This window comes from Hevea brasiliensis, chromosome 6 (assembly GCF_030052815.1).
Source record: "Hevea brasiliensis isolate MT/VB/25A 57/8 chromosome 6, ASM3005281v1, whole genome shotgun sequence".
NCBI lineage: Eukaryota > Viridiplantae > Streptophyta > Magnoliopsida > Malpighiales > Euphorbiaceae > Hevea > Hevea brasiliensis.
The window spans coordinates 106348218-106375954 of NC_079498.1; the positions used below are offsets into that span (position 1 = coordinate 106348218).

Below are 27737 nucleotides of genomic sequence, written 5' to 3' on the forward strand. Positions count from 1 at the left end.
TTGTAATAGTTTCAGCCCTCCTCCTATATAAAGAGAGTTTTGATTTCATTTGTAGCAAGATTTACCAAGAAATAATATTCTAACTTCTTTGTCTTATGACTTTCTAAATTTCTCTCCCTCTGTTGAAAGTCAAAAATTATATTTTATTCATATAATAATCCACTAAGACATGAATATGCTCTACACTTGCCACTCTTAGTAGATCATGTGTATCAGAAAATGCTAGTTCATTGATCCACTGCTTTGGTCCTCTAAATCTAATTCTATATAATAATATAAAAGGGTAAAACTTTGAGATTTGTTTGACCATGATAGCTTATTGTATCTCGATATTGCATAAATATTATTATGCTTTAACTCAAGTTTAGAGGCTCCCGACTAGCTATGATATCAAAGCCTTGTTAGTTCTAAAGTAGGGCTGTGCAGTTTTCGGTGTGAATCGAAAAACCGAACGAAACCGAGCTATTTCGATTCAATCGGTTCGATTTTTTTGTTTTATTGGTTCGGTTCTGTTTGAAAATTTGAACATATTCATTTTTTGGTTTGGTTTGATTTTTTATCGGTTAAAACTGATTAAACCGAATAGTAAAATGACCAAAATAATTTTTCAGCCCAAGATGCATAACCCAGCCCAAGATGCATAATCCAACCCAAAAATATAAAAATTCTAATATTTTCGATTTAATGCAATGGAATCGAACCGATATTTTTTGGTTTAGTTCAATTCGATTCTCTTTAAGTGATTGGTTCAGTTCGATTTATATTTTTAAACGATTCAATTTTTTAATTTTTAATATTCGGTTCGGTTTCGAACCCGACCGACTAAATACTCTCCCTTGTCCTAAAGAGGAGGATAATAATATTTTTATATTTATGGGCACATTTGGCTTTGACTTCAAATGAACAAAGGCAGAAGCAGTACCTATGGAGAGGAAGAGGTATAACATGAGTTCATTATATGTGTGGTAAGGGCTCCTTTATTATCTATATCGAGAGTTTATTATGTTTGTATTATACACTTTCACTGGTGAGTAGGTAGAAATTCAACTCGTATATTTCTTTATTTTATCATACACTGCTTTCTGCCATCTTTTCTTATCTTGGTATTAAAATTAATTTTAAATTAATTTTTAATTTTTTTAATTAAAATATTTAAAGATAATTTTCAACATTAGTCTAATTTTTGAGAAGTAAATTTATCGGAAAGCACTATTTTTTTGAGCAGTGCATTTTTAAGGAAATTATTTTTTTTAAAAAATATGATTTGAATGTATTTAATTAATATGTTAAATTTTAAAAACTAAAAGTGTATTGATTAAAAATGATAGTAGAAAAAATTTTTTATGACATAATAATAAATAAAATATAATAAAAATTTTATTAAAAAATATAATAAAAATTCTTAAGTTTGATTAATTAAAGGAAAAATTAATATTTAGTTTCTGTATTTTAATAAAACTAATTATCTAATCTTTTTATTTTGAAAAATATACTATTTAGTTCATGTATTTTACTTTCGTTAAGCTATTTAATCATTCCATCAAATTTTTCATTATTTATGCTATTCAAATTATTATTTAGTCCTTTTATTTTAAGAAAATTAATTATTTAATCCCTATATTTTCAAAAATACTACTATTTAGTCTCTCTATTTTAGTAAAACTAATTAGTTAGTCAATGTATTTTGAAAAATATAGCATTTTGAAAATTATATTATCATATAAAAATATAAATTTTACTATGTGGAGGCTAAATCTGAATTTATATATATATATATTTTTAAATCTCTAATTTCTTAGATATCATTTTTATACTTTTACTATTGAAAAATAATTTTTCTTTATTACTTACAAATTTAAGTAAATTGATTAATTTTTTTGTATAAATAATTTGTACCGTTTTTATTAACAGATGAAAACAAAGAAAGAATGAGGGAGAGAAGGATGTGAGCGTAGAGGAGAAGCAACATGGAGAGATAGAAATAAGAAAAGATAAGAGAGAAATAAGGAAGAGAAGATTATAGTAGTTTAGGTATAAAAAATAATTATGGGACTAATAGTTAACAGAGTCAAATTATATGTTCTAACTAATATATTTTTTCAAAATATATGGATTAACTAATTAGTTTTACTAAAATAAAAGGACTAAATAGTAGTTTGACCAGTATTACTAACGGAAAAATTAACAGAGGGATTAAACAGTTTAACGGAGGTAAAATGCATGGACTAAATAGTATATTTTTTAAAATATAGAAACTAAATAATTAATTTCATTAAAATACAAAGACTAAATAATAATTTACCCTTAATTAAAAATTTTTTTCTTTATGTAAATGTATATTGAATACAAAATAATACCATTAAATTTTTTCCATTGACCATCCCCTGGTTAATGAACATGACAACCCTTCAATTCCCCACTAAAGCAATAGAGATAATAGTTGAAAGTAATAGAATTTGATGCTCAATAACTTGAAATTCCTTGAATTAGACAAGGAAATTTATAGTAAAAATAAATTACTCTTGCCTGCATATAGCTCCCACCGATAGCAATAAACACCTATAATGAAGTTAATTGAAATAATATTAATAAAAAATAATTTTAAAATAGTCATTGAATCTTCCTCAGTTATTATTATTTTATAAAAAATAATATTGAGGAAAAAAAACTTTCCAAATACTTATTATTAGTTTCCATTTATTTATTATTTTAAAATTTATTGAATATTATTAAATATAAAATTGATTTTACTTGTAATTTCAAACTTAATTGATTATATTAATAAAATCTCTCAACTTCAATTCATATCATAAAAAATTATGAATTTTAATTTAAATATTATGAAAATCCTGTGATTTGCTATTACAGATTTCTAAATTAACTTATGAGTAAATTTTACTCATCGTCCCTCAATTTCAATAAATATATCAAAGACATCTTTTAACTTTAATTTATCTAATACAAATATTTAAATTTTAATTAAATATATAAATAATTTTTAACAAAATGTACTAAATAATAATAAAAATTGATATATTATTTTACTAATTTAAAAAATAAAGACAAAAACTAAATACAATATCAACATATATAAAAAAAAATAAAATCATTCATATTTAATTAGGATTTAAATATTTTCAAAATAAAGTAAAGTAATTATATGTTATTAATTTTTTTACATTAAAATAAAATCAAAAGAATTAAAATAAATTATATATAAATCTTTTAGATACTAACTTAAAATCGAATTAAAAAAAATAATATATATAAAACTAATATTTTTATGATAAATTAAATAATTAATTGAAAATATTTATAAAAATATTAGACTATTTTAAAATGTATGATTTTATTTTAAATAAATAGAAAATAAATGAAATTTTTAAATTAACTATAAAATTGAAAGACGACTATGATACACCTATTTAACTTGAGAGATGATAAATGAAACTTAACAATAAGTTAACTTGTAAACCTATAATAGTAGGTTATAGGAATTTTAGTAATATTTAAATTGAAAATCGAGAATTTTTATAATATAAATTGAAATTCAAGGATGGTGTTGATATAATAACTTAAGTTGAGAAATTATAAGTGAAATTAACCCCTAATTTTATTATCATGTCATAAATTATGTCATAATTCATTAAATCTTTCTATTTTATTATTATTTTATAAAAAATTAAATAAATTTGAAAATAATACTATCAGAATCTACTCTCTTCTTTTTTTAAATTAATAATTAATTACTTAAAAATTCATTAAATTATTTTTATTAATAATTCTAAAAATATCTCATATAATATTTAATATATATTCCTTGAATTTATCTTAATTGCATCACAAAAATATTTAATATGATATGTTAATTGCTTGATGCTTTCTTAATTACATTTATTAAAATTAAAATTAAAATAAAACATATTCAAAAAATTTTAAAAAAAAATCTTTAAAGTTTTCGTCAAAAATTCAAAAATAAAAAAGTTGTTTAAAGAGAGAGGTTCTTGTAAATATGCAAGATTTTCTCATTAGAATAATCATTGGACATCTTGAGTGAAATAAATTTGGAAAAACCATTTTCAGTCTCCAAAGAGTGGTAACACTTCATTTTATCATTTGTAAAGATAATAATAAATCTTTTGTCCTGCCAAAATAGTTATAATTAAGAAAGTTGTCTAATCATTACTTCAAGAATTATTTTGTATGTAAGCATTTGATAAATTTTGAGGCATAATAGAGGTTAAAAGAAATGTCACCTTGAGACATAAACAAAGAATTTGATGGTCACAACCTCGAATATAGGAGGATTTGCTTTTGCCTTTGCCATGGCTAATTAGAGAGAAATGCCATCATTTGCATCTCTTTTCACATTTCCATAAGGATACAATACTAAAGATTACACTCGATAGAGCGTAATATAATGCAATATAAATTATATAATGTAATCAAAATTATAATATAATATAATGTAATTATCATTACATTCTTTTATTTTGTTGTAAAATAAAAATACAAGAAGTATAATGTAATGATAGTTTTTATTTTAATATTTAATTTATTTATGATGTTAATAATAAGTGGTAATGATTGCAGTAGTCAGTGATAATGGTAGCTAAATAGTAGTGGTGGTGTCAATGATAGTTAAATGATGGTTTCGATGGCAAGGTAAAGTAATGGTAGTGGTGGTAATAGACAGGTTATAGTAGAGGTAACAATAATTAAATAGTAATAACAGTGGTTAAGCGATTGATGGTGACAATGATGGTGGTAATAAGATAGTGATGGTGATAGTGGTGGTGGTTGTGGTAGTGATAGTTATAGTATTGATAATAAATAAAAAAAAATTAAAATAAATGATTATGATTACATGTATTTTTATATATAGTGAGCGTTACATTATTTTATGTGTAATTAATTATTATTTTATTATGTTAAATTTTTTTATGTTATTAAACAACGTAATCAAATATACAATATAATTTTAATTATATTACAACTTTAATTATGTCATGGCAAAACATGGCCTAATTTCTTGTGTTCCAATGTAATTATGGCCATAGTCATGCCATTAGCATAATTAGAAACTGTTTGTAGTTGTCAGCTTGAAAATCATCAAATTCGTATTTGTCAAGTTTATTGTCCTGAGTATCCTGAACTACTGGAAGAATGACTCAATCTTCAATGTATAGTGAGCAAGATGAGCATCTCTCTTTGATCTTGAAATTTCTGAAACAAAAAGAATATGCCATTTTAGTTCCCCACATATCAGAAACCACAAAGGCGTTTATAGCTTGATTATGATCCAATTTAATGGCCTGTTTGACTTTGCTGCTCTTCCATTAATTATTATTATTATCTTTCACATGTTCACTCTTCAATTGATTCTTTTATATCTTGTAGTGTACAATTAATTTCTTGACTCTTTTTAATTGCATTAATTAGTAATAACAATAAGAAGGAAGAATATTTAAAAAGTAAAAAAATATTTAAAATTTTCATTAAAAAATCAAAATTCTGTTAAAAGAAAACCCAAAAGTTGCTTTGAGAGAAGTTATTGTAAATATATGCTAAATTTTCTCTTTGTCATATATATATATAATTACAAAATAAAAAAATAGTTATATATAATGAATATAATAATTAAGATATATATTTCCATTGTTGATGTTATAACTACTAAAATAATATTAGAAGGTTAGTAACGAATAACCAAGTAACATGCACCTAAACTCATAGTCCAGATCGAGTAATCACAAGGTATTAATATAAGATACTTAACACTTTGAATCAGAGAAAGAGTTACTCGCCCAGGCATATCCTAGACACTTAGATCACTTTAAAGATCTCGATATAATTGTTATAATAAGAAGCCCATTTTTCATGAGAACTCTTAGATAAAGTAGGCTCCTCATCCTACTCACAAATTCCTATTAAATGCTAATAGGAATTTATACCAAAACATATATAAAAGCCATTAGATATACAAGTTGATCTAGCTAATTAATCCTACTCATTCACAATTCAGCTCCCATTATTAACTTATAGTATTGGAGTGATAGTTAACTAATTCATTCGGTATTTTCTATTGTCTTACAAATTCAATACCCAAATCAATCATTCTATACTCGTAGAAGAGAACAACATCAATTATCATAATTTTATATATATGTTAATTTTTAAATTTAAAAAATATCAATTAATTCAATCAAAATGAATAATAAAAAAAGAGAAAAATCAAAATTAGAATAATTAAAAAAAAATACTAAACAAAGAGAGTACTATTTCCTCTTTGTTTTAGTTTTCATATAAACATAAATATAAATAGATAGATAAATAGAAATAGATGAGTATTTAATGTTTTATACTTTTCAAATTTGTGTATTTAATTGGAGTAACGCTAAATACAATTTAATTCAACTTTCTTGTTTAATTAAAAATAAAAGTTTATATTAAAAATTAAATACTATAATTATGAATAAATATTCCATTTATCCCTCATTGGCATCTACAACGACAAGGGGAGAGAGAGGGAGTAGATAATATTCTATATAAACTAATCTTTTGCATGCACTAATTTTTCTAATTAAATATGTTATGTCTACGCATTGTGTGGATTTATTATTTTACTTTATTAATTTAATTTAATATTTATTTATATATTTTATGTTTTTAAAATTATATTATTTTGTTAAATATAGTAAATACAATATCCTGAACTGCTGGAAGAATGATTGAATCTTCAAAGTATAGTGAGCAAGATGAACATCTCTCTTTGATCTTGAAATTTCTGAAACAAAAAGAATATGCCATTTTAGATCCCCACATATCAGAAACCACAAGGCGTTTATAGCTTGATTATGATCAAATTTAATGGCCTGTGACTTTGCTGCTCTTCCATTAATTATTATTATTATCTTTCACATGTTTACTCATCAATTGATTCTTTTATATCTTGTAGTGTATAATTAATTTCTTGTCTCTTTTTAATTGCATTAATTAATTATAACAATAAGAAGGAAGAATATTTAAAAAGTAAAAAAGATATTTAAAAATTTCATTGAAAAATCAAAATTCTGTAAAAAAAAATCCAAAAGTTGCTTTGAGAGAAGTTCTTATAATTATATGCTAAATTTTCTCTTTGTCTTAGCTTTTACATATATATATAATTATAAAATGAAAAAATAGTTATATATAATGAATATAATAATTAAGATATATATTTTCATTGTTGATGTTATAACCACCAAAATAATACTAGCAGGTTAGTAATGGATAACCAAGTAACGTGCACCTAAACTCATAGCCTAGATCGACTAACCACAAGAGTAATCACAAGGTACTAATATAGGATACTTGGATACTTGGATTTAGAGAAAAAGTTACTCACCCAAGTATATCTCCAGACACTCGAATCAATTTAAAGATTCTGAGATAATCGTTGTAATAAGAAGCCCATCTTTATGAGGACTCTTAGATAAAGAAGACTTCTCATCCTACTCACAAATTCCTAATGCTAATAAGAATTTATATCTAAGCATATATAGAGGCCATTAGATACACAGGTTGATATAGCTAATTAATCCTATTCATTCACAATTTAACTTTTATTACCAACTTATAGCACCAAAGTAATTATCAACTAATTTACTCGGTGTTCTCTATTGTCTTATTAATCTAATATCTAAATCAATCATTATATACTCACAGAAGGAGAAGAGAACAACATCAATTATCATAATTAATTTATATATATATATATATATATATATATTAATTTTTAAATTTAAAAAATATCAATTAATTCAATCAAAATAATAATAAAAAAAAGAAAATTCAAAATTAAAATAATTAAAAAAATAAAATATTAAACAAAGAGAGTACTATTTTCCCTTGTTTTAGTTTTAATATAAATATATATATATATATATATATATATATATATATATATATATATATATATATATATATATATTAAAACTAAAACAAATAGATATAGAAAAGTGTTTAATGTTTTATAGTTTTCAAATTTGTATATTTAATTGGAGTAACGCTAAATACAATTTAAATTCAACTTTCTTGTTTAATTAAAAATAAAAGTTTATATTGAAAATTAAATACTATAATTAAGAATAAATATTCCATTTATCCCTCATTGGCATCTACATCGACAAGGGGAAAGAGAGAGAGAGAGCAGATGATATTCTATATAAACTAATCTTTTGCATGCACTAATTATTTTGCTAATTAAATATGTTTTGTTTACGCAGTGTGTGATTATTTTATTATCTTACTTTATCAATTTAATTTAATGTTTATTTATAAATTTTATATTTTTAAAATCATATTATTTTGTTAAATATAGTAAATACAAATAAATTTATATTAAATTTTGACTAATTATATATATATTCAAATCAAATTAAAATTTCATTGCTGAATGATAATTAATTATTATTTAAATATTCTTTTATAAGAATATCATAACAAAATATTTTTATAATATAAATACGATTAAAAAATCATATATTATTTTAAAGATATATTTATGATAATAAATATATTCAAAGGTTTTTATTCAGAAAATTATTTTAAAAATATAAAAACTCATAATTATTTTTTAATTTATAATCTTATTTTCCCCTTTTTCCTAGATTTTTACTTCGTTCGTTTAAAATTGAATCATTTATATATCTATGTATTTATAATTTTTTTACAATATTTTGAAATTTTTGAAAATAACATTCAACTAACTATATAAATTATTAAAAATTTATGTTGTTAACAGCATACCTTTTTGTTTTTATTATTTGATAATTGAAATTTTAATTAATTTGCAATCACTACAGAGAAGACTTCTAAAATTTTAAAATTTTGATTGGTTTTGAAATTTTGATTATCTAACAAAAAAGTTATAAAGACTTTCAAAATTTGGAAAACCCATGAAATTAATTATATTATTATAAATCAGTAAATTGGAGATTTTGCTGTTAATAGATAAGAAATAACTTTGTATTTTTAATACAATTATTTAAAAGCATTATTGTTAAGCTAAATGACTTAATTTTGTAAGTAATTTTCTAACTTATTTTAAGCACATCTATTACATAAAGTGCCTTTATTTTGTAATATATATATATATATACACACACACCTCTATATTAATTCCTTGGAATACTAAGCAGACTTGCCTCAGTACTAACCATATTCAAACAGAGGAGCCATGGCAATCTTTTTTATGAGGCTCTTCTTCTACTTCTTTGTTCTCCACTTTGGCCATGGGGTTTTTGAGCTTGAAGCTTCCCATCATGTTTACCATACGTTTCAAAATCTTGAAGAATCTGCAGTTTCTGCAACAAGTCAACCTTACAGAACCGGTTATCACTTTCAACCTCCCAAGAACTGGATGAATGGTAGTTGATTAACCTTAATATCTTTTCATTGATCTCTTCTTTTCTTGGCTTTGAATTTCTGCTTTTAGTATTTCTCTAACAGTTTGTTTTTGTCATTGTGGCATGGATTAACGGGGTGCACAGATCCAAATGGTGAGTTCCTTTTCTACCTCGCCCCCTTCCCTCCTCCTCCCCCTCCCCTCCCCCTCTTTTTATTATGCTTTTATGCATCTGGAATTCATCCAGTTAAGTTCATTTAGAGATTCTGATTTTCTGATGCATTCTAAGTAATTTTGGCCTTTTTCAAATCTTTCAAGTCAATCTTGTGAATAAGAGAAGTAAATTCTTTTTTTAATATATTTTTTTTTCTAATCTCCTATATGCACCGGCTCCATTATATACTTTCAATATTCTGAAGTCTTGAACATGTGTTAGCTAACCAGAATTTGAGATTGAGATTGAGGGAGGCTAATTAAAAAAGAAAAAATAGTATGATGGTCTGTTAGTTTAATTTTTGGAATTAAAAATAAAATGAATATATATATTCATTTAGTTCAATAAAAAATTGATATTCGATTTCTTTTGAAGCATTACTACAATTAAAAGAAGTATTTAGTAATATTAGCTGTTCTAGTAGTTGTTAGCTATTTTAATAGTTATTAGCTGTTTTACTAGCTATTAATTGTTAGTAATTTGTTATTTATATAACTATTAAAGTAGGAATGTTCAGTAAAAATATTTGTTGAATTAGCTGTTAAATGTAAAAATAGTGATATAATCTTGTTAACCATAATCAAAACGCTCTCTCAACCTCTAAAGTAGTTTTTCATAAATTACTCGTTAATGTCTAAGTGCTAGTATAAATATTATGCCACCGAACAATATGAATAAGAGATATAACATTTTGAAATCACTAAACGTTACTTTAAAAACTGTTGTCGAATGAGACCAAAGTCAATATTAAAATATAAAATGCAATTGAATTATATATAACTCATATTTGGTTCATAAATAGTAAAATAATAATGTCTTTTATTAAAGTGATCCACTGTTTAATCAAAAGCTTGAGACAACCTATAAGAATGAAATTATAGGGGTAGAATGAAATTATAACTTGGTTATTTTTAACAGTATAATAAGGAAAATTCTAACTAGAAAATTAACATGTAATAATTATAATATCATAATTTTTAATAATTTTAGAAATCAAATATGATAACAATGATTTACTCAATTGTCAAAAAAAAAGTAAAATGTGAGAAAACCCATATATAAGAATCACAATAACATGATTTTAATAATATAGCCTATAACAATGTTAATAATTAATGATAATTACAACAAGTTTAATCATTAAAATTAATAAAATTTTAAAATTATGATACAAATTATCCAAATTTTTTTTATATTTTATTATATTTATAATAAAAAATTAAGGGTAGAGAAAATAATAAAATATAATTGAGTACTAAGAAAATATACATACATAAAACTATATATATATATATATATATATATATATATATATTTTTTTTTTTTTTTTTTTTTTAATTTGAGAGGTGAGAAGATAAAATTAGAAGAGAATGACAAAATTACATTTAAATATAAAATTACTCATTTTATTTTCAAATTTCAAAATTGAATTAATTTTTTTTTTCTGTTTGACTTTGTTCAATTCTTTTATTTAGAGAACAAAAATTAAAACAAAAATTAAGAGGGGCAATTGCTCCCTTGAATACAATGTGGCTTCGCCACTGATTATCAAAGTAATGAAAACTTGAAATATTTTTTTTTTGGTAGATTTAATTTATTGATAAATTTTGAATAAAAAAATTCTAGGTTAAAGTCACTTCCTTTCCTTTGTAAATCCCAAATTTCAATTTTATACAAAATCCTCGCCCAGGCGTTGCACTAACAGAAAAATATGGTTGCAGGGCCAATGATTTACAAGGGAATTTACCACCTGTTCTACCAATACAATCCTAAAGGAGCTGTGAAGGGCAAGGGCAGCATCGTATGGGCCCACTCAACTTCAAGAGATCTTGTTAATTGGACCCCACAAAAGGTTGCCATCTATCCATCTCAACCATCAGATATTGATGGCACCTGGTCTGGTTCAGCCACAATCCTCCAAGATGGTACACCTGCTCTTCTTTACACGGGAATTAACCCACTACACCAACAAGTTCAAAACTTGGCCTTGCCCAAAAACTCATCTGATCCATACCTGTTAGAATGGGTGAAATCACCCAAAAATGCTGTTATGGCACCCGCCCCTGAGAACCAAATTAATGCTAGCTCATTCAGAGACCCAACCACTGCCTGGCTTGGTGTTGATGGAAGATGGAGGGTGATCATTGGAAGCAAAATTAACCGCAAGGGATTAGCATATCTTTACAGAAGTAAAGATTTTGTTCATTGGATTAAAGCCAAACGCCCATTGCATTCTGCCAAGAACACTGGAATGTGGGAATGTGTGGATTTTTTTCCAGTGTCAGTTAATAGCCCAGTTGGGTTTGATACATCAACATTGGGACCAACTGTTAAGCATGTGCTTAAGGCGAGTTTAGATGATACTAAACATGATTACTACACAATAGGAGAATATGATCATGCGAAAGATATTTATATTCCGGATGAAGGATCACTGGATGGTGATTCTGGCTTAAGATATGATTATGGGAAATTTTATGCCTCAAAAACTTTCTTCGACAGTGCTAAGAACAGAAGGCTCTTGTGGGCTTGGCTAAATGAATCTTCTAGTGTTAGTGATGATATCAAGAAGGGTTGGGCTGGAATTCAGGTAATATATGGTTAATTTCTTAGGAAGTCGATTTCAAATCACTAGTATTATTACATAACAATATTGACTCCTTTCTTGGATTCATTCTTGCAGGCAATTCCAAGAGCTGTCTGGCTTGACAAATCAGGAAAGCAACTGGTGCAATGGCCTATCGAAGAAATTGAAATGCTTCGTACGAATCCAGTCCACTTGCCTAGCCAAGACCTTAAGGGAGGATCTGTGCTTGAAGTCCCTAGTGTCACAGCAGCACAGGCAAGTCATTGCAATTCAGAAATAGGATTTTTGCTAATTGTCATTAACCAAACCATATTACACCCACTTAGTCGGTTATTAATGCTTATCTGTTGCCCTAATTATATTGCCTACCTCTATTTATTTATTTATTTATTCATCTTAACAGGCAGATGTGGAGATTACATTTAAGTTATCAAATTTTAGAAAAGCGGAAGTGCTAGACCCAAGCTGGACTAACCCGCAATTGCTTTGTAGCCAAAAGGGTACCTCAGTTAGAGGCAGTTTAGGTCCATTTGGGTTGCTGGTTTTGGCTTCTAAAGGCATGCAAGAGTATACATCTGTTTTCTTTAGAATATTCAAAGGCCAGAACAAACATGTGGTGCTTATGTGCAGTGACCAAAGCAGGTCCTCCACTATCTCTCTCCATATCTCTTTTTCTCTACTTTTCAAGCCATCAATTGTTACCCGTATACCCAGCAGTTCCTTAAACCTTTTGCTCTTGTGCTTTACTTTTATAACTTCCAGGTCTTCACTAAATCCAGATAATGATAAGACCACTTATGGGACATTTGTGGACGTGGACCCCGTTCATAAGCAATTGTCATTAAGAAGCTTGGTGAGTTTACTGTACATAATGAGAAAATATGATTTTTTTTTAAATACACTTCTAAGGTCAATATTTAGCTGTATTAGGATGAGATGGGAAGTTAATTGGAAAACAGGATCTTTGAAAATGTTGCCAATTAACCAATACGTTCTAGCCAAACATCTTCCAAAATCTTACCCAACCCAAGAACTCAATTTAAAGTCCATAACCTCAACAATATAAACGTCCATAATCAAAAGTTGTGTGGAAAAAGATTGACTCAAAGATATGGGAGGAAATCAAAATGTTGAAACTTAATGGCCATGCCCTTCAAGAGAGAAGTAATCAGTTCAAGAGACCATTGGCTGCCACTGAAGCATTCTTTATATCCAACTTGGTGCATAATTTCCCTGTGTCTTCCAATCAATTCAAAAGGGTAGTAGACCAGGCATATATCATTTGATTTTACGGAGAAACATTAGCAGAAGATCCAACCAATGTTGTCCCTCAAGGTCCACCATTTATTAGCTTAGAGTAGTAGTTTATACATTCAGTTGATGGATTCCTAATTCCGGAATTTTTGTTATCTTCACAGATTGATCGTTCAGTAGTGGAAAGCTTTGGTGGACAAGGAAAGAGCTGCATTTCAGCAAGAGTCTATCCCACCTTGGCAATAAATAAGGCAGCCCACTTGTATGCTTTCAATAATGGAAGTGAAAGTGTTACTATCACAAGACTGAGTGCTTGGAGCATGAAGAAGGCTCATATCAACTGAACAACTAAACTAAGAGTTGGGACATGAGGATGAGAACTACAGGAGCATGGACTGAGATACATATATTTACAACTACACATCTTGATTGCTTGTTTTTCACTTTAATTGTACTTTATCCGAGATGAAATAAAAGAAGCCAGTAGATTTGTTTTTGAGATAAAGAATAAGAATTAAGAATTAGAAGGAATATAAAATGTCACTCACAAAGTTCATATTGCCAAATTCTGGGATTTTACTTTTAAGGATATGCCAATTTACTGAGGACCATTGTAGCTCTCTGATAGTTGAGCTTCTCTGAGGTTGCTTTCTTTAATTGGCATCCAAAATTTGCAAGCTTTTGCCTCTTCTTCACTGCCTTTGAAATTTCATAGCTCTACCAGAGATAGAGAATCCCTTCAGGCGACTTGCAGTACAACTTTCCCTCTGATATATGCTTCTGCTTAATTGCTTCATCATCTTCTTCTATCACAACATAGATTCTCTTAAAATCATTAATTTTATAAGTCAATTAATTAAAAAAATATTAATTTTATTCGGTAATATACATTAATTATGAATTGTAGATTTGTGTTTTATTGATCTCATCTTTCAATTTTTTGTTTAAATATTAAAAAATTATGACTAACTTATTCACAATTATTTCAAAATTATTTTCTAATTTGAATTTTAGAATTATTTTTTAAAATTATTTTCTTTGATTTTTAATAATTTTACTTAATACTAACAAAATTCTAATATTATTTAATATATTAAAAAATAAAAATATTCTAATAGCAATAGCCTTATAACTATTGTTATCCAAATAATGTTTCAAAATTTTTACTATAAATTTTGAAATATTTTTGCTATTGAAAGAAAATTCAATTAAGAAAAGATAAGGTTACTATTTTTTTAAGCATATTTTTAATTTAGTCAATATATTATGATGGAACATAAAATAAAAGAATCAAAATTTAGATTTTGCAATGAAAATTCAAAAAAAAAAAGAAGGATATTTACAATATTATTTTTAATTTATGAGATATAGCGTCTGATATTCTCAACTAATTAATTTATCTTATTGAATATTTTTTCTTTTTCTTTTATTATTATTATTATTATTGTTATTATTATTATTATTATTATTATTATTATTATTATTATTATTATTATTATTATTATTACACGGCTAACTTATGAACTATAATTAATAAAAAAAAATTGAAACATATATAATTCAGAATTTTAATATTTTTTAAATTTCAAATTCATATAATGAATAATATAATTTAATTTTAATTTTAAGTTAAGAATAATTTGAAAAGATCGATTTTTGAGTTTAAATGAATTTTTAATTTAGACTTGATTTTTAAATTATTTGATCTGATTTTGATCTTGGTTTGAACTTAATAACTATTAATCAGTGAAATTAAATAACTTTTATATATATATATATATATATATATATATATATATATATATATATATATATATATATATATATATATATTTCTTATAAAAATAAATCAATTTAAAAATCAATAAAGTAATTCGGTTCGATTTGGTATAACCGATTTTTTTTCTTTCCAAAACCTAACCGAAATAACTGAAATTCTTAAAATGCAAAACTGAACCGAATCACCTAATTAAGGCAGTTCAATTAGATTTATTTGGTTCAAACCGAATAATGCTCACCCCTAATCATAATAATATTCTATTTAATTAATGAAAATATACCAAATCGGTAATGACGAGTCGGTTAGAGTATTTTTCCTTTTTCATCATAAATTTTTTATTATAAAAATAATGAATCTCAAAATAAATAAATAAAAAACTTGGACTTTGAAATTTCACACTCTTAACACAGTGGATAAATACTAATTAAATTATCCTTAATTGATATTTAATTTTAGAAAAAACCTTACACATGATTTAAGATATAAATATTTGAATACCATCAAACATATTATCTTGAATTCATAATGTGTCTAAATAAAAATTTCACATTTAAATTTAAGATTTAACAGTGAGAGATTAGATAATATTTTCCGGAGGCTAATATTTATATGCACTAATTACTTATCTCGAGTTATCTCCTAGCTCGAGAGCTCCGTCTCTCTAGTTTTAGTGAGAGAAGTTTTCTCTCTAGTTAGTGAGCACAATAGTTTAAGAGTTGATTTGTGGCCATCCCCTGTCCTTTTAAGGCAAGGGAGGGCTTCTCACTAATTGAAGACCGAGTTATTCTCTCTCCACCTCCGATCTGGTTGTGTGAATAGTCAGTTTTTGAGTTTTATTTGCAGATTTTGAGTTTATTGGTGAGGGATGAAGAGTGATATAGGATGTTGTTGCCTTAGAGGTTTGGATATAGGGCTTTACGTTGTCGGCAGGCAACTCAAGGGAGGTGATGATTTCGTCTGTTTGAAGATCATCAATCCTTGGGCTAGAGGAGAATAAGGGCCTGTTTGCCATTGCTGTTGAAAATGTTGTTGAGAAAATCATTTTTTTAAATATACTAGTTAGAGAGTGTTAAAAAATAATTAAAAATTAAATTTGATCAATTTTAGTCATAGGAATACTAAAATATCAAAATAGTTTTTTCTAAACTACTTTTCTCAACAGCATTTAAAATGTTGTTTTTATTCAGAAAAACAGTTTCAGGCTCTGAAACTCAATGCCAAACAGGACTTAAGACACTTGAGCTTTGTTATGCCCTTCCCAGTTCATGCATTACCATGATCTGAGTTCTTCTTCAAAAGTCGATCCTAACTCGTCTATTTATCTTAAGTCACTTGTGAATGAAGGGGAGTCTACTCAATTTAGGGATGGATCTTCTAACTCTTTATATCACCTGCTCTCCATGTTTCATGTTTTCAAAGAGCTTGAAACCTCCCGTGGTGGTAGATAGTGACTCTCTATGTTGGTGGCGGTGGAATGATTTTGCTCGTTATTTTTAATGGGTTGTTGGATTAGGGTCATGACCTAGTTTCTTAAGGTTTTTTTTACGAGGGCTTTGGGCCATTTTTTTATTGAGTTTAGGTGTTGAAAGTTAGCTAGGTTGTTATCATAGTTAGGATAACGAATAATGCATATGTGCTTTCATCAATGAAATCATATTTTCGTTAAAAAAAATTGCTTATTTCTAATTAAATATAAATTTCTTCCTTGCCACCAAGCCCCTCTATATAAATTCCTTGGGAGTTGTAGACTTGCCTCATTGCTCACCATATTCAAACAAAGAAAAAATGGCTATTTTTTCCGGGAGGCTCTTCTTCTTCTTTGCTCTCCTCTTTGGCCATGGAGTTTTTGAGCTTGAAGCTTCCCATCACATTTACCATACATTTCAAAATCTTGATGAATCTGCAGTTTCTGCGAAAAGTCAACCTTACAGAACTGGTTATCACTTTCAACCTCCCAAGAACTGGATGAATGGTAGTTAATTAGTCTTATATAATATCTTTTCACCGATTTCTTCTTTTTCCTGGCTTTGATTTTTTTGGTTTTTGTATCTCTCTAACAGTTTGTTTTTGTCATTTGATGTATTCTGGTCATGAAATGGATTAATGGGTTACATAGATCCAAATGGTGAGTTCTTTTTCTGCTTTTTTTTTTTTTTTTCATTATGTTTTTATGCATCCAGATAAGTTCATTTAGCAACCATTGATGACTTCAAGAATCCCAAAAGGTTCTTTTGTTTGGATGCTAAGATTATGATCTCTGATGCATTCCAAGTTTTGGCCTCTTTCAATCTTTAAGTCAATCTTGTAAATAAGAGAAATAAATTATTTTTTAATATTTTCTCTAATATTCAATTGAGAAATTGTTATATGCATTGGCTCCAATAAATAATTTCATTATTCTGATGTCTTGTTCATGTGTTGTCATTATACCAGTCAAAGAAATGAAAACTTACAAATCTTTTTCTCGAGTAAATATTTGAATCAAAATTCTAAGTTAAAGTCACTTCCTCTCCTTTATGAATCACAGGTTTAAATTTAATACAAAAATCCTCGCTCAGGCAGTGCATTGCATTAATAGATAAATCTGATTGCAGGGCCAATGATTTACAAGGGAATTTACCACCTGTTCTACCAATACAATCCTAAAGGAGCTGTGTGGGGCAACATTGTATGGGCCCACTCAACTTCAAGAGATCTTGTTAATTGGACCCCACAAAAGGTTGCCATCTATCCGTCATTATGCTATGGACACTGGAATGTGGGAATGTGTCGACTTTTTTCCAGTGTCAGTTAATAGCACAGTTGGGGTTGATCTGCCAACATTGAGACCAGATGTTAAGTATGTGCTTAAGGCGAGTCTCTATCCACATGATTACTACACAATTGGAGAATATGATCATGTGAAGGATATTTACACTCCGGATGAAGGATCACTGGATGGTGATTCTGGCTTAAGATATGATTATGGGAAGTTTTATGCCTCAAAAACTTTCTTCGACAGTGCTAAGGATAGAAGGCTCTTGTGGGCTTGGCTAAATGAATCTTCAAGTGTTAGTGATGATATCAAGAAGGGTTGGGCTGGAATTCAGGTAATTTACTGCTGTTATAAAATACCTTGTTTTGGATTTATTAACAGCTTTATTTTTTTTTAATTTTAGAATTACAATGAGGTGAAATATTAAAATTTTAAAATCATTTATTTTTTTATTTAAATAATGTTAATTAAATATTATTAATTGATGTTGTTGGTAAAGTCAACAGCCTTATGGTAGTAACTCTAATGTTTAAGTCAGTCTAGTGTCACTAGTCAGTAGAGTTTAAGCATCTAGAATTGAGAATAAGTGTACCTATTATGTTTGTTGAATAATTATGTATTTATTCAGTAATATTAACTATTCTACTAGTAATTTGATATTAAAGTAAAAGTATTAAATAAAAATAATTATTATATTAATTTTTAAATATAAAAATAATGATATTATTTTTTATTATAATCAAAATACTATTTTAATATTTAAATATTAATATAAATATTATATTATCAAAATTTCTAAATACTATTATGAATATTATATCACTAAATAAATAATATAAATAAAAGAGTTGTGTTTTCACTATACTCGGATAATGAATGATTGAGGTTGTTAGTAATGCTAGCTAGATCCCATGATATTCAGCCTTTGTGGATTCTAATACACGAGTATCTTAGACTTTGGTAAGTGAAGCTTATCTGTCTAATCGCCAAGCCATACCCCATTCCAAGGCAATATGCTTTTAGGCCGAGCCATTGATCACTCAGAATCAGATATTCATCCTGTGTCATGCACAATCAGTTCAGGATACTTCGGGCGAGTCATGGGCTCAGAACCATCTTTGTGCTAAGATGCTCATAAGCTAAGCCCGTCTGACTCCATCTTAGGATCCCAAGCTCGAATTATGGGGTGCATTATACATCTGTTTGATATTATTGTTAGAATTATTATTGAGAAAATTATTTTTTTAAATATATTTTATATAAAAATATTAAAAAATAATTTAAAATTAAATTTAATAAATTTTATTTATAAAAATATTAAAATAATAAAATTATTTTTTTAAATTATTTTTTTAATAATATTTAAAATAATACTTTTATTCAGATAAATAATTTTAATCTTTCAAATGCAATACAAAAAAGACACTACATCATTACTAATATATAGCTAATTTCTTGGGAAGTCGGTTTCAAATCACTAATATTATTATATAACAATATTGACTCTTTTCTTGGATTCATTCTTGCAGGCAATTCCAAGAGCTTTCTGGCTTGACAAATCAGGAAAGCAACTGGTGCAGTGGCCTATCAACGAAATTGAAATGCTTCGTACGAATCAAGTCCACTTGCCTAGCCAAGACGTTAAGGGAGGATCTGTGCTTGAAGTCTCTAGTGTCACAGCAGCACAGGCAAGTCATTACAATTCAGAAATTGGATTTTTGCTAGTTGTCATTAACCAAACCGCATTACACCCATTTAATAGGTTATTAATGCTTATCTGTTGCCCTAATTATATTGCCTACCTCTATTTATTTATTTATTCATCTTAACAGGCAGATGTGGAGATTACATTTAAGTTATCAAATTTTAGAAAAGCAGAAGTGCTAGACCCAAGCTGGACTAACCCGCAATTGCTTTGTAGCCAAAAGGGTACCTCCGTTAGAGGCAGTTTAGGTCCATTTGGGTTGCTGGTTTTGGCTTCTAAAGGCATGCAAGAGTATACATCTGTTTTCTTTAGTATTCAAAGGCCAGAACAAACATGTGGTGCTTATGTGCAGTGACCAAAGCAGGTCCTCCTCTATCTCTCTCCACATCTCTTTTTCTCTACTTTTCAAGCCATCAATTGTTACCCGTATACCCAGCAGTTCCTTAAACCTTTTGCTCTTGTGCTTTACTTTTATAACTTCCAGGTCTTCACTAAATCCAGATAATGATAAGACCACTTATGGGACATTTGTGGACGTGGACCCTGTTCATGAGCAATTGTCATTAAGAAGCTTGGTGAGTTACTGTACATAATGAGAAAACAATAATATTTTTTTTTAATACACTTCTAAGTTCAATATTTAGCTGTGTTAGGATGAGATGGGAAGTTAATTGGAAGATAGGATCTTTGAAAATTTTGCCAATTAACCAATACGTTCTAGCCAAACATCTTCCAAAATCTTGCCCAACCCAAGAACTCAAATTGAAGTCTATAACCTCAATAATATAAATGTCCATAATCAAAAGTTGTATGGAAAAAGATCGACTCAAAGATGTGGGAGGAAATCAAAATGTTAAAACTAAATGGTCATGCCCTTCAAGAGAGATGTAATCAGTTCAAGAGACCATTGGCTGCTACTGAAGTTTTCTTTGTATCCAAATTGGTGCATAATTTCCCTGTGTCTTCCAATCAATTCAAAAGGGTAGTAGACTAGGCAAATATCATTTGATTTGATGGAGAAACTTTAGCAGAAGGTCCAACCAATGTTGTCCCTCAAGGTCCACCATTTATTAGTAGAGAGTAGTAGTTTATACATTCAGTTGATGGATTCCTAATTCCTGAAATTTTGTTATCTTCACAGATTGATCGTTCGGTAGTGGAAAGCTTTGGTGGACTAGGAAAGAGCTGCATTTCAGCAAGAGTCTATCCCACATTGGCAATAAATGAGGCAGCCCACTTGTATGCTTTCAATAATGGAAGTGAAAGTGTTACTATCACAAGACTGAGTGCTTGGAGCATGAAGAAGGCTCACATCAACTGAACAACTAAACTAAGAGTTGGGAAATGAGGATGAGAACTACAGGAGCATGGACTGAGATACATATATTTACAACTACACATCTTGATTTATTGTTTTTCACTTATAAAAAATCACTCACAAATTTCATATTGCCAAATTCTGGGATTTTACTTTTAAGAATATACCAATTTGCTGAGGACCATTGTAGCTTTCTGATAGTTGCGCTTCTCTGAGGTTGCTTTCTTTAATTGGCATCCAAAATTTGCAAGCTTTTGCCTCTTCTTCACTCCCTTTGAAATTTCATAGCTCTACCAGAGCTAGAGAATCCCTTCAGGCGACTTGCATTACAACTTCCCCTCTGATGGATGCTTCTGATGATTCGCTTCATCTTCTCCTATCACAGCATAGATGTTTGAAAAATCAGAACAGAGGAATCCATCTCCGTGACCAAAAATTCCATGTTTCATCACAAATCAGACAGAGTACAAGCAAAAACAAAGAATTTCCATAATTCAGAACTAAAGAAGCAACGGAAACAAGGGACATAGAACCTTATAATAGGATTGCCTCAGTCGAAGTTTGGAATGAATATTTCCTTGCAAATCTTTGTAGAAATTCTTTATCAATCGTCACATGTTTGAACCTTCTTTTCTGTGACAGGTTTTTTCTGAGATTCTATTCAAGAGTGGAGTGTTCATATTTTGATTCTATTCCAAACATTTTAGCCCATGGCTTTTTCCTCCTAATGGACTTGAAATTTTTTGTTTCTTCCATAATCCATATGAGTATCCCTCCACAGTGGAAGGTGGACAGGTGAACAAGGGAGGGCTTGTTTTTCTTGTAGAATTTACCCCACTGTAGTCTGTTGCAATTGAAAGTGGTGCCTACTGAGGAGAGGGGAAAGGTTATTTTTTTACTAGAACAAATGGCTATAAACCAGACCATGGGAGGTTAGGTATTCAAATCTTTCTTTTGGTATGATCTATCAAAAAGGAAAATGCATTTTCTTTTAGAGGACTAGAGATAAGGAAATAATAAACAAGATGATGGACCTAAAGCTATGAGACTCAGCATGGACCTCCATTCACCAAATTTGTAGATCTTTGCCCTACATTCTTAGTTTTCTTCACCCCATTCAGGGCTGTGGGCATGGTATATGTGGACCAATATAAAAATAAAATCACATTGGATACCTAACTTTTGAGACATTCAATTTTTTTCTTTCTAATTTTAACAGAATTTATTATGTACTGTTATTGTATGAGAAGATTATTTTTGTGGGATTTCATATTTTTATCAGAGCTTGAAGCCCACTTTAACTAAATATTTCTTTCGTTAAATGCTCAATAAATATTAAAAAGCTCCTATTTTTCCTTTTTAAAGAGAATTATTATTTTAATTTAAAATAAAATTAACTCTTTTCTCTCCTTATTAAATGTCTATAACTTAAATAATAAACGTCTATAATCAAAAGTTTAGCGTAGAAAATGATTGGCTCATAAATAAGAATGTTAAAAACTAATGGTCATAGCTGTTGGGAATACACAAGTGTTAGAATTGTCAAAAACTGAAAAAAGATGAGTGAAACACTTGAGGGGAATGACTCATAAATCTACAATCTTAAAGTTTTGGGTTGAATGTGATATTAAGCGTATAAGTGTGTTTTTTCACAAGATTTATGAAGAAGTATTCTCCCATTTCAAGAGAGATGTATAGCTAGTTCAATAGGCCACTGGCTAGTATAGAAGTTATAATTGTATCCAATTTGGTGTATATATTCCATGCATTTTTCATGCAATTCAAAAGGCTAGTAGTCTTCAACTGCTATAGATTAGGCACATATCATGTAGATGGACAACTTTTTGTAAAAGTTCCACCCAATATTGTGTCCCTATGTCCAGGATTTATTAGCTTAGAGCAGTAGTTTATAATTCACACATTATCAGCCCATACTATTTCAGACTATGGATTCCTAATTCCTAAAGATTTGAATTACATGCTTTAGGTTATGACTTCTCCTTCTGTTGTTTTCATGCTATTAAGCCTTTTGTTTTGATGCACTTGAGTTCTGTTGTCTTCACAGATTGATATCATTCTGTAGTAGAGAGCTTTGGTGGACAAGAACTGCATCACAGCAATAGCCTATCCCATATTGGTTGTAAATAAGGCAGCCCACTTGTATGCTTTTAATAATGAAAGTTAAAGTTTCAACCTCTCAAGATTGAGTGCTTGGAGCATGAACAAGGCTCATATCAACTGAAAAACTAATTTAAGAGTTGGGAAGTTGGGATGAGAACTTCAGGAGAATGGACTAAGCAATCATAATAAGAGATATACGCAGACTAAGAGATTCTGATTCTTATCTATTAACTATACTTTTCTAATATATATATATATATATATATTTTTACCTTTGTTATAATTTCTCCATGTTAAAATGAAAGAAGCCAATGGATTTGTTTTTGCCAATAGAGTGCAAGAAAAAAGAATTAGAAGAGATATAAAAGGGTAACCAGTGCAGGAAACATTTCATTCTCATGGGTTCTGAAGAGGATTGATGTATGCTTATTTTTCTCTGATGTGCAGAGAAGCTATTTCCGACCTTCAAGTCACAAAATAACATTCACAAAATCAGACAAGGTAGAAGCAAAAACAAAGAATACCCAACTAAAGAAACAGCATAAAACTTGACAAATTTTTCTGTCAGTCAGATAGAAAAGACTAATAAGTGATTAGAGGTATTCAGTTCTAGTTTGGTTCTGGAACTAGAACTGAATTTCAGTTTTTTCATTTTTTGAACCAAAGAGAAATTAAATTTTGATTCTGATTTGGCTCTAGTTTCAATTCTAATTTTGATTCCAATTCACTTCAATTCTCGATTTTTATACTCAAAATTATAACATTATTATGTTCCTTTTAAAAGAATAAAAATAATTACATATTTTTAACATTTAAAAATCAACAAAAATAATAGTATAAATATTAAAATAACAATATCAATATCAAAATAAAATATCAATAGAATAACATAGAGTAACATAAATATAATGATTTACTCGAGAGAAATCCTTAATAAGTTATATAATATTTTCATCAAAATTATAAAATAACAATAAATCAACATGTATGATATGGGATAAAATTAATATAATCCAAAAGCACAAAATTACGTAGTTTCGAGTTTTAGAAAATTTTTTTATTATATTTTCATTTAACTCCTTAAGATTAAATCTTTGTTGGACAATATACAATTTTTATCCGTTTAAATTTTAATTCCCAATAATAAATATTAAAAATATATTTAATTTTAATATTATAGATATTTATAAAATTTTATAGATTATAATTAAAACTTTTTGGAATTAAAGATAAGATAGTTAATGTAATTTTAAATTTAATAAATTTAATTATCAACATCCATTCATAAATATTATTTCGGTCCATACTCTTTATTATCATTACAGACCTCACAAAATATTTTATTCGGTTCGGACCACTTACATTTTGAATTAGACATAATTCAATCCCATGAAACAACATATCCACAAATTAAGTCCCTTCTTAATATATATTTTAATAAATATATTCTACTATCTTTTATATATATATATATATTTTAATTATATAATTTTTAACTATAAAGAATAGGATACAATTAAAAATTAATTTAATTATATAATTAATGACCTAAAAGTGATTTAATGTATTTATGATTAAAAATAACAAAAGTTAATATTAGGTTACACATATATATACGTATATAATTAATGACAAATTAAGTTTTATATATATATAAAATTAATTTTAATTGCATATAATATATATAATTTTATTGAAATTGTATAATATATTTAAAAAATATATATGTATAAAATTAATTTTTTAATTCAGTTATGATTTGATTTGATTTTCGTTTAATTTTAATTTGATTTTTAATAAAAAAATTAAAATAAATTCGATTCGATTCTTATATTAATAATTGTTTTTCAATTTCAATTTAGTTTATTTCGATTCTTTGATTTATTCATATTAAAATAGCGTGCACAATCCTACTAAAGACTTGTTTGGCATTGCTGTTGTAACGGTCAGGCTCCAACCACTAGAGGAATTGTCCGCTTTGACCGTAAGCCTCACAGTTTTGTCCCATAGGTGGAATGAAGAACTTCCATGGAGGTCACCCATCCTAGGATTTCTCTGAAACGAGTACGCTTAACCTTGGAATTCTTCCAACTCTCCAGGCCATTCCACCCAAGCACAAGGCCCTAAGGCAGTGCCCTAGTGGTTCTGGTAGACATGGCAAATAAGCTCCCTAAAAGATGGGAAATACGTCCCGCATCGGAATGAGAGTGGAAAGTGAAGATATGTAAAATGGGGGAACTAATCACTAGAGGCGCCTTTTGGGTGGAATAACTTAGAGAGTTGGAAGAACTCCAGGTTTAAATGTGCTCGCTTGAGAGAAATCCTAGGATGAGTGACCTCCTGAGAAGTTTTCCATTCCACCTATCGGATAAAACCGTGAGGCTTACAGCCAGAGCGGACAATTTCTCTAGTAGTTAGAGCCTGACCGTTACAATTGGTATCAGAGCCAGAAGCTCCCTCAGTACGGTTCGATAAGTGAGGACACTTGTGGCGAAAGCTGGTGGGCCACAAGGCTCTAAGGCAGTGCCCCAATGATTCCATTAGACGTGGCGAAGAAGCTCCCTGAAAGATGAAAAACACGTCCCACATCGAAATGGGAGTGAAAAGTAAAGATATATAAAATGAGGGAACTAATCACTAGAGGCGCCTTTTGGTGAAATCGCCTGGAGAGTTGAAAGAACTCCAGGGTTAAGCGTGCTTGCTTGAGAGAAATACTAGGATGAGTGACCTCCTGGAAAGTTCTCCATTCCACCTATGGGACAAAACCATGAGGCTTACTGCTAAAGCAAACAATTCCTCTAGTGGTTGGAGCCTGACCGTCATAATTGGTATCAGAGCCAGAAACTCCCTCAGTACGATGCGACAAGTGAGGACACTTAGCTGATGGGCCACAAGGCCCTAAGGCAGTGCCCCAATGGTTCCGTTGGACATGACGAAGAAGTTCCCTAAAAGATGGGAAACATGTCCCGCATTGGAATGAGAGTGGAAAGTGAGATATATAAAATGGGAGAACTAACCACTAGAGATTATGTTTAATATCACAAGGCCCTAAGGCAGTGCCCCAGTGGTTCCGTTGGACGTGGTGAAGAAGCTCCCTGAAATATGGGAAACATATCCTGCATCGGAATGGGAGTGGAAAGTGAAGATATATAAAATGGGGGAACTAATCAGTAGAGGCGCCTTTGGGTGTAATGGCTTAGAGAGTTGGAAGAACTCCAGGGTTAAGCATGCTCGCTTGAGAAAAATCCTAGGATGGATGATCTTCTGAGAAGTTCTCCATTTCACTTATGGGACAAAACCTTGAGGCTTACGGCCAAAGTTGACAATTCCTCTAGTGGTTGGAGGATGACCATTACAGCTGTTGAAATTGTTGTCGATAAAATCACTTTTTAAAATATACTAGTTAGAGAGTATTAAAAAATAATTAAAAATTAAATTTAATCAATTTTAGTCATAAAAAAACTAAAATAATAAAATAATTTTTTTCAAACTGTTTTTTTAACAGCATCTAAAATAATAATTTTATTTAAAAGAGTAGTTTCAGCCTTTCAAACTCAATACCAAACATTCACGCATTTTTGGCCCAAAATAAATCAAGAACGAAGGTGCTTTTTTGACGAGAGTGGACACAAATCTATGTGAAGCTGCATGGACTTTTATTCACACCAATTTAGACCAGAGAATGGCATGAACTTAAAATTAAAATTTATTAAATTTTTTTCAATCCATCTTTTTCTATTTTTCTTCAATCCATTTAGGGTCAACAAATATGTTCGCATCTTGCGTATCTAACTTTTGAGGCAGGCAGTCTTTCAACAGGATTTTTCATGTCATCCTTACTCATTTTCTGATAGGCTGAAAAGAGGCTCTTTGTCTATTTATTTATTTTCATTTATTTTATGAATTATGAAATGGGTTTCATATTTTTTTGTCTCATGCTCTCATCTTTCAAAGTGGTCATAATCCTTGTGTGCACCCTAAAAATCATGCAAATTATCATCCATTTTATTTGTTGATATTTAAATTTTTATTTTATTTAAAATTATTTATTGTATTTAAAAAATTAAAAAGTACTAATTTTATCTTTCATCTCTATTAAATATCATAATAAATATTTATATAATTTTTAAAGTAAAATAAAGGGTTATTTAGTCAATTACTAACATATTTTTATAAAAATAAGGTCATTTAATTATTTTTTTAATTATTGTATAAATTTTAAATACAATAAATAAAAATAAATGAAAAGAGTAATTTTACTTTAAATTTCAAAATAAGAGAATATTCAATTTTTGGAATAATGGTGCACGTACATTGGATCATGTACAATTTGCCCAAAATCATAGGCTGTGGTCAGCTTGCAATTCCAGCACTCAAACTATCTACATTTTAAGTCATTATTGTTAAAGTTATTATTGAGAAAAAAACTATTTTATTAAACATATAAATTAAAAAAATATTATGAATTAATTATAAAATAAATTTAATAAAAATAAAATAATAAAACAATTTTTTAAAATTATTTTTAATATTTAAAATAATATTTTTCTAAATTTTTCTGAAAAGAGTTTTCTATTTCTTTATACCTTTTCCTCTTATTTATTAGCATTCTAAT

General features: G+C 28.3%; 1 protein-coding gene and 1 pseudogene across 1 annotated transcript; both read left to right on the top strand.

The window, feature by feature from the left end:
- Positions 1–9190: 9190 nt before the first annotated feature.
- Positions 9191–13992, top strand: LOC110642279 (beta-fructofuranosidase, insoluble isoenzyme CWINV1-like). The gene is made up of 7 exons (XM_058149323.1): positions 9191–9410; positions 9534–9542; positions 11324–12192; positions 12286–12448; positions 12597–12831; positions 12952–13042; positions 13608–13992. Exons 1-7 carry the CDS (start codon positions 9221–9223, stop codon positions 13785–13787), a joined length of 1737 nt encoding a protein of 578 aa, XP_058005306.1. The 5' UTR covers positions 9191–9220; the 3' UTR covers positions 13788–13992.
- Positions 13993–17802: 3810 nt separating this feature from the next.
- Positions 17803–21159, top strand: LOC110642289 (beta-fructofuranosidase, insoluble isoenzyme CWINV1-like; annotated as a pseudogene).
- Positions 21160–27737: the final 6578 nt, after the last annotated feature.